A 9,549-nucleotide genomic window follows, 5' to 3' on the forward strand; every position below is an offset into this window, starting at 1 on the left:
GACAAAGCCATTCTGTACACAGGCTGACAAACACAGTGTCTCAATTATACTCTAGGGGGCAGAGTCGAGTCACAACGCTACGCCCCCACTGTGCTAGCACCACCATCAAAAGCTGAGACCCACACTTACTCCAGCCTCAGGAGCAATCTATCAGGGGGAAATGGAGCTCAGGTATAAAATGTGCAGAGACAGCAGAACTGACTGGAGAGACACAGTCGGGAGTCAGAGTGGGGAGTGTGTGTGCCTGGCTCCCCAGCCGCTCCCTGTGATCCTGACTGTTTTGATGCATAATTAAGATAGTCAAACTTAATGAAGCACTGTGGACTAAAGTTCACGGGATCCCCAGGCTCTGTTTACACTGTTGAGAGTCAGGATGGGGAGAGAATGCCAGGCTTCTAGCCTTCACCGGAAACACTGTGTAGAGAGTGCTGAGAGTGAAGGTGTGAGTGTTAGCACCCATGTGTAAGCGTGTGTTGGGGAAATTAGGGCATGAGTAAACAAAAAGACACACCCTACCACTAATTGCTATACAGACAACCACACACACACACACAGCACAGCACAGTCAAAAAGAGAATGATGACCTTACCTGGAGGGTGCAGTCGCTGAGCAGCTCTCTGCCAGCAAAGATGACTCTCAGCTGCTCCGGCTGTACCCCCTGCAGCCTCCCCACCTTCTCCTTCAGCACTGCGATGCAGGCCCCCTCCTCTAGCTCCACTGGGAAGCCATGGCTGGAGTTAAACCTTACATACACTGGAGAGACAGAGAGTGGAGAGACTGGTGAGATAACTCAGAGACAATAGTGAACAATAAACAGAGAATAAAGCTTGAGAATGAGAGAGAGAGAAAGAAAGAGAGAGAGAGAGAGAGAGAGAGAGAGAGGAGAGATAAAAAGAGATGCTTGTGTGTCAAAAGAGGCAAAAAGAGAACGAGACAAGAGGCCTGAGGGGTCAGAGAGGGGAGAAGAGAATAAAAAGGCGATAGGCTAGACAGAGGGGACCTTAACACAGAAGAGGAGGTGGACAGACAGTGGAAGTGGAGAAAAAAGAGAGGGAAAGTGGGTACAGAGGAGAGAGAACAAGAGAGGACATGAGGAGAAATAACGGGAATCAGGGAGAACAGATGATAGACAGGAGAAAACAAAGAAACAGGATTTTAAAATTCAGCCGGCTAAGCCAATATGAAAATCCCGAACCCTTCATTAAGATGAGTGAGATTTGGAGCAAAGGTATTCTTTCCTGCTATCATTTCTATTTATTATTTTAATTGAAATGAGTCAACCTTTTCAGAGCCCCTAGAGGCAAGGAGATACATTCAAGACTGTAAAATGGCTGATCGGGGAAATGTCTGCAATCAAATTGGAAATGATGAGCCAATGGAGATGTGTAGACTACTTAGGCATGTTTAAACACACACTGGTTTTGATATGCATTTATTATGGATCCCCACTCTTACTGGGGCACAGTAAAAATGAAGGCAGTAATATACATAATAATATCATTTTTAAACATTAAAAAACCATTTTACAACACGGTGCCCTCCTGACACTACTCTACTACAACACACAATCCAGGTGTAAGTGTGTATATTGTGTGTGTTTGTATGTGTGTGGTTGAAGGAATACATAATGATGCGAGGTGAATAGACCAGTGTTGTGGAAGAATCAGAATTTGTTGGTAACATATGTAATATGTTTTATATTCATCATATGTTTGTAAGTTACTTCTCATCAGAATGGTATTTTTGTATAATACTGTGGCGAGGTTGCAGTTATCTGTTCTATGTCAAGACTAAGTTGCATGGGCCGTAGAGAGGGGAGAGGTCAAAGTGTCATCATGTGTAAACATATATTTTGCTCCACTGTGTCTGTGCCAGTCACGCCCTACTTTTCCCATCGGGGAAAGGAGGATGGCAGTGTCTGGAATCATTCTATCCTCTCCGTGAGCTTGTCCAGGATTGGTTGTATTTAGAGTTGGTTGTATCTAAATGACAATTTGATATATGCCTGTTGATATGGAGGATTGGTTTATGGTTCTGGGGTTTGAGTAAGGAGACAAAGCTGAACGATTTATTATGTCTATGCTGTCTGACTATGTGTGTTCTTTGCTATTAAAGGATCTCAGTTGCAATGAAGGGGGGCTCTCAGATACTTCATTGTTAGACACACTGAATTGTCTGAGAGTCACAGGGTTGTGATAAAGCTCATAATTAAAGATGGACTTTGATAACTAACTCTGACTTGTGTTGTGGTTTGCTCCCATGATTTGGTAAATAGAGGAAATTTCCACGACACAAGTGAGCACACACACACACACAAAAGCATATAGACTAAGCATACACACATAGGCAATTCCACGATAACGAAATTACGTTGACTGTCCGATTTTTTACTTAAAAAATGTACAGTACCAGTCAAAAGTTTGCACACACCTACTCAATCAAGGGTTTTTCTTTATTTAGACTATTTTCTACATTGTAGAATAATAGTGAAGACATCAAAACTATGAAATAACACATATGGCATCATGTAGTAACCAAAAAAAGTGTTAAATCAAAATATATTTGAGATTCTTCAAAGTAGCCACCCTTTGCCTTGACAGCTTTGCACACTCATGGCATTCTCTCAACCAGTTTCATGAGGCATGCTTTTCCAGCAGTCTTGAAGGAGTTCCCACATATGCTCAGCACTTGTTGGCTGCTTGTCTTTCACTCTGCAGTCCAACTCATCCCAAACCTTCTGAATTGAGGTCAGATGACTGGAGGCGAGGTCATCTGATGCAGCACTCCATCACTCTCCTTGGTCAAATAGCCCTTATACAGCTTGAAGGTGTGTTTTGGGTCATTGTCCTGTTGAAAAACAAATGGTAGTTCCACTAAGCGCAAACCAGATGGGATGGCGTATTGCTGCAGAATGCTGTGGCCATGCTGGTTAATTGTGCCTTGAATTCTAAGTAAATCACAGACAGTGTCACCAGCAAAGCACCCACAACACCACCTCCTCCATGCTTCACGGTGGGAACCACACATGCGGAGATCCTCCGTTCAGCTACTATATATCCCACAAAGACATGGTGGTTGGAAACAAATCTCAAATTTGGACTCATCAAACCAAAGTACAGATTTACACCGGTCTAATGTCCACTTCTTAATGGTGTCCTTTAGTAGTGGTTTCCTTGCAGCAATTCAACCATGAAGGCCTGATTCACGCAGTCTCCTCTGAACAGTTGAGATGTGTCTGTTACTTGCGTGAACTCTTATTTGGGCTGCAATTTCTGAGGCTGGTAACTCTAATGAACTTATCCTCTGCAACAGAAGTAACTCTGGGTCTTCCTGTCTTGTGGCGGTCCTCATGAGAGCCAGTTTCAGAATAGTGCTTGATGGTTTTTGCGACTGCACTTGAAGAAATGTTCAAAGTTCTTGACATTTTCCGGATTGACTGACCTTCATGTCTTAAAGCAATGGACTGTAGTTTCTCTTTTCATATTTGAGCTGTTCTTTCCATAATATGCACTTAAGTCTATCTTCTGTATACAACCCCTACCTTGTCACAACACAAGTGATTGGCTGAAACGCATTAAGAAGGAAAGAAATTCCACAAATTAACTTTTAACAAGGCACACCTGTTAATTGAAATGCAGAGAATGCCAAGAGTGTGCAAAGCTGTCCTCAAGGCAAAGGGTGGCTACTTTGAAGAATCTAAAATATATTTTGATTTCTTTAACACTTTTTTGGTTACTACATGATTCCATATGTGCCATTTCATAGTTTTGATATATTCCCTATTATACTACAATGTAGAAAATAAAGAAAAACCCTTGAATAATTAGGTGTGTCCAAACTTTTTTATTCTACAATGGTACTGTATGCCAAACAAAAACAGAAGATTTGACAAAAACACATTTACAGGAACAACTGTGCAGGTGCAAAGTTTGATAACATTGATTATGGTCAAATGTCCCTCAATTGTATTCTGTTACCAAACTTTGTATCTGCATAGTTCTTCCTGTAAATGTCTTTATGTAAAATGTTCTGTGAAAATTGTTAAAAGAAGTCCGTGTGCATAGAGTTGTTCAACTTTGTAATCAATGGGTCTTGTTTGGCATACATTTTAAAGTGAAAAACCTGAGTCTCAGCATAATTCCGTTACAGCAGAATTACCCACACATTGAATACACCCACTGACACATACACGTAAGCTAAGCATACACAGAAACATCTTGTACACACACTAACACATACACAGTGTGGAGTAGTCATGGGAACGCAGCATTAATCATAGTTATTACAGGAATTTAGATCGTTTTAGATTTAATGACTGAGGAGAAATAAAAATGTATTCTTCCATTTGGTGCTTAAGGAGTTGACTCAGTTAGGTGATTGCTTGTTGCCAATGTGCGGCATTCCCTTTAGAAGTGTTTCTGCAACATTTTTCTGAGACAAATATACTACAAAACCTTCGGAGATTGTAACAAGAAAGTGGACAGACAACATTACGCTATCCGTTTGAACCCATGCTACATCACATCACATACCTGATTTATCTACACAGAAAAGACTACAGTACCTCAAGTCAGAGCAACATCAACAATGACCACTATGACACAACCGTCTCTCGGTTGACTGATCTCTGGCAGCACTACAGCCAATCCAGTCCGAGCTATGGCCCAAAGTGAATGAGGAGAAGGGCTGATTCTAATTTGTCCCGTCACTGAGATTTCCATGTCTCTCATTGTTTTGCATCCAATCCAAGTGGCTAACAAATGAGTAAATTCCTCCTTTGTCATGTTCCATCACAGAAGCCGTCAATTTGGTGATGGGGCCCTAACGTGCACAGGTTACCCGAGTTCTCAGTCTGGGGAGGAAGAGTGACAGAATGCAATCATGTAGCACCAACTCCACCAGGCTGGATTACCAAGCAGAGAGCTCACTGGAAGGCTAACAACTCACAATATAATTTCACAAACCTGGCTGCATGCACAGAGAAGAACACCAATACTTCCATTCCCAAAACAGGCATTTTCACAAAATAAGAAAAGAGAGAAAGAGATGGCGGGACAATCTAGACTGGAGAAAAATCCAACTGTCATTACCACTCTATGCATAACGAAATGTGTGTTATTTACTGTTAATGTCCCATGACAGTAATTCAAAAAGAGAGAGGCAGAGAGATGCGATGTCACTCAGACCAAGGGGGCAGGAGCGGGGCAGGGAGGGTATCACGGCCAGCCAATGCTTTGCGTCTGGGCGGAGTGGCAGGCGGCCAGATCAATACGGACCGCACACAGGCAGAAATATGAAGACAGATTGGCTCAACTCTCAACTGCTGCATCGGAGGGAAATGGGTCTGGGGACTCTTTAGTGCAGGAGGGAGGTGAGAGATGATGTGAGAGGAGAGGGAGAGATCGACTGGGAGGGGGAAGGTTGAAGAGGGAGGAAGAGGGAGAGTAAAGCTGCTACATGGAGAAGGCAGGGAGTTGAAAATGTCTCTGTAAAAGGACTCCCTTCATCCTAATGACATCAGCCCAGGACTTGATCGCTCCAGGGAGTTAAACCCAGTGCAGTTTCCCAAAGGGGCCCCGTTGGGCTCTACAGACGCTAATGCAATGCTATCAGAGGGCTTGGCTGGGCCACCTGTCTCCTTTACGAGTGCACTGACCACGTCACTACTTTCTTCTTCCTATTGATTAGGGATAAAGCACCCAAATGGCCCTGGCAAAACCGCCGTAAAATACTGCCAACCCCATAGGTCCGAATTTCCCCCGCACATAACTATAAAGAAGATGGATTCCTCAATTCCTGAACTCACTTTGAGCAATTAAGAGAACAAATTCCCATCCAACACTGGGGCTAAGAGCTTTTCTTCCTCCACCTCCCTCCTTTCTTGAGCCTTATCCTGATAGCTGGTACAGTCAGGTGCAGCGTTTGGTCATGTGTGACGGGTGCTGTGGAGCAATGCTGTACGGTACTGTACGATGAGCCCGGTTCGGGACCAGGCTATCCATCGTGGAGGCTAGCAGCAGCTATGGGGCCAGTGCCAGGTGACTGTCCACTGGAGGATTCTCTGTTAGATCAACGGTCGGGTGGATTCTGGAGCGCAGCACCCGTTCATCAGCCGCCCCCACCGCAACCCCGACCCCGGTGCATGAAAGCCAGGAAATAACCCCCCCCCCTCCCTCCCTCCATCTGTCCTCGCTTATTACATTTGGAGGAAGCGGCCATGTCTGCAGAATGGAGCCTTCAGGAATACCACCATCCCCCCCATTGCAATATGTGGCCAGACTACATCCCCATACAATACCAAGGGATGGAGATAAATAAGTCTGCCTGGAGATAAGACTGCAGCGAAGCTGTATTGGGTCTGTGGATACACAGTGAGCAGAGGTGTAGCTATTTGGGACAGATATGGTGTGATAGTACTGTACATCTGCTGGTTTATTGGAACACTGGCTGGCTGCATTACCTCACTAGGCAAGCAGTGTCACGTTCTACCAATAGCACAAAGATGAAGAAGCTAAGATTGCTTCGTGTGTTCTGTGGGTCAACCACAACAGGAACAGAAAATGCAAAGAAATTATAGTGTCTGTACAATAGAAAATTATTTCTAGGTTATTTTCATCCGCAGATATCAGTAATGATAGAAACTGTACTTGGCAAATTCAATGACAAATATGATAACAATTGATGTTTAGAAGAATTCCCTCTAATAACAAAATGTAACAAGTTCTTATGTGAGCCCTCTGTTGCTGTAGTTGCTTCGACTGTGCCGTCTGGCTCTGCCAAGCTGCCTGTCATAGCTCCATCTGACGGGGACAGAGACAGAGGGAAGTCATTAACAATGGTAATTAGCCTGCGTCTGCCACCTGCAGCACCTCAAGTGGGGCAGAGCGACAAACGCATGTACACATGGCTGGGCTCTGTCAGAGAGGTAGACAGAGTCGCTAAGGTAGAGCAAAGTCACGTTCTCCATATTGATCATCCAGATATGCTGTTGATGTCGATGACAATCCGAATATTGTCCAGATAACAAGCTATGTAGAGAACAAGTGCACATTGACCCTTCATCAATCAATGTAATTCTGAAACAAAACTGCAAATAAAAGCACTTCTCTGGTCTGTGAACACTCCACTGAAACCCCTGAACAACTCAGAGAGGCAGAGTGCATACTGAAAAGGTAGGCTGTACTATATTAGCTGGATAGAAGCCCAGGGGTATCAGCAAAAGGCCAGGTGTTCCTACTCATTCCCCTGATCTTTCAGATCCATATTGCCTGCCTCCCCCATTTCCCCTCTCCTCCTTCCATCTCCATTTCATTTCTCCGTGGCAGCCATCTCACCTGCGCCCTTGCCACTTCCCTGTTATTAGCGCTGTGGCTGCTGGCGGTACATATTTGCATGAGAGCCACTGTAACCAATTCCAATTTCAGCCAGAATTTGTTTTCCCAGACCCCATCTGCGGCTTTTCATTAGAAACTGCGGCGTTCGGTGAAACTCACCGGTTGCGTTTCAGGTGGCCATTCATTCGCCAGCGGCACTGACGCTTTAAATCATTCGGGGTCTAATCATTGACTAAACAATAAAGCATTAATTCAGGGAAAATGACTCAAAGAGAGATGTGCTTAGAGGAAAAGGACTGGGGTCCTCAACAGTAAAAGGACTCTAGATCAGGAACTGGCTTGCACACACACACACACACGCACACACACACATTATGAGAGAGCATGTCCTCTGGGGATGTGCTGTATGTTTTTGTGCCTGAGGCAGAAAATCAACAATTGAACTACAATGACCTAGACTCCTGGAGGTCCTGGAGCAACGTGCAAAACTACACACAAAGCTATGTCATGAGACTCTCCTCACCGTCCCTCCACACCCCACCAAGGTGACCTTGGCATCATCTCAGTGGGGCAATGCCAGGACCTGGCAAAGACAAGGGGTGATACGAACCCATTGAAATCCATTGTGGATTTGGGTTTCTGTGTGTAGTGGTTCAGTAATCCCTCTTCCCTTCAGCCTGGTGACTGTGTATTTACCTCGCATTCAACATTGATTGACAGTAATACAGTCATTATCCTCTTGGATTTCCGAGAGGCTTCTATCTTTTCCAGAGGCAATTAGGCACTAACACCGCGTCAGCCCTATCAGAGTAACTGTCCCTTTCAGTCACTTCTGCTCATTTTTCTCTTTACCGCTCGCTCCTTCTCTCCCTCCTGCTCTCTCAATCCATTTCTTTCAATCATTTCTCTCTTGCTGCCTCCTTTTCATGACAGCCAGCTTTGGAGATATGAAAACTTGTGATTGACACACCAATTTCCTTTCTGCCATCACACACTGATGCCCAGATTTCTCAAGATCCTCTTCCTCTGTGCCTCCAGTGAAAGCAATAAATGGGAAATGTGAATCAAAACACATCGGAATTCAGATAAAGCGCTAAAAGACCTATTGAATGTAAATGTGTGGGTTATAACGGACGCCATTTAAAACTCCACATATTTTCTCCAAAAGTCTTTGCCTTTGTGTCACTAGTGTTTGTTTTACTCCCAACCAACCATGGGAGTCATGGAATTAAATTAGGACTTTTAACAAAAGGGGCATAACATTCATTTTTGAGGAAGGACATGCTGCATGTTTGATATCCCTTGGATCTTTGGCGAAAGATACCCTTTCACCCACTCATGATCATACACCTATCCAGATAATAGGGTTAAACATATGTTAAAGTAGGCAAATACCTTGTTACAAGTCTACCCAGTCATTCCATGGCCCCAAAGATTATACAAGTTCAGGGCTAGAACACAGCTTATGATCTACCATGTGCAGTTTGTTTGGGTTGAGGGCTGTCAAATCATTGATATTGTTTGACGTGAGACTTTTTTCTTTTTTTCCCAATTTTACTGCATTGCTAGGAACAAGTAACATAAGCATTTTGCTGCACCCGTTATAATATCTGCTAAACTGCGTGTGCAGCCGATGAACTTTGATTTGAATCAGTGGGAGTCTAGCTTGTCAAGGCTGAGTTAACTAGTCTGTAGTCATAATTAGTCTAAAACCCACACATTCACTCCTTCTCCACTGTAAACTCTAACCTGCCACACTCTAGTGTACGCTCTTTGGCAAAGGCCTACGTTCACAAGACTGCTGAACTCAACGTGAAGGAAATGACAACACACCACTGCAATGGAATCACATGAGAAACGCAGAAAGCGAATGTGGATACATATTAAAAGAAAATTATTCTTGGCCTGGAGTCAATGCAAAGGCAGGAAAGATACTTAGCTGCAACAATCCAAAAATCAATAGCAATTTATTCTCTCCTTGGTCTCCAAACAGAGCGAGTAAATAATCCTGACCCCTCTCGCCTGTCCCAGGAGTACACTGGCGTCTCTCCCTCTCGCTCTCCTCAGCCTCTATCGCAGACTTCTCTGGCCCCTTGGAGTAGCACCGCTCAGACTCAATACCTACTGCCACACAGTCCTGCTCCGCTAGAAAGACATAGCCTACGGCAATTGGTAAGGATTTGGCAATTCACAAGGCAGGTAGTCCAGGTGTGTT

At 44.1% G+C, this 9,549-nt stretch overlaps 1 protein-coding gene across 1 annotated transcript in view; it reads right to left on the reverse strand.

Annotated features, from left to right (window-relative positions):
* prkn (parkin RBR E3 ubiquitin protein ligase) overlaps positions 1-9,549 on the reverse strand; it is a 99,485-nt gene that overhangs the window by 87,942 nt on the left and 1,994 nt on the right. Inside the window, exon 2 of the mRNA XM_021608414.3 lies at positions 590-753. Coding sequence (XP_021464089.2) covers positions 590-753 — 164 coding nt within the window. The remainder of the gene's footprint in view (positions 1-589; positions 754-9,549) is intronic.

The sequence above is a fragment of the Oncorhynchus mykiss genome, chromosome 1, assembly GCF_057628025.1.
Source record: "Oncorhynchus mykiss isolate SJ-2025 chromosome 1, ASM5762802v1, whole genome shotgun sequence".
NCBI lineage: Eukaryota > Metazoa > Chordata > Actinopteri > Salmoniformes > Salmonidae > Oncorhynchus > Oncorhynchus mykiss.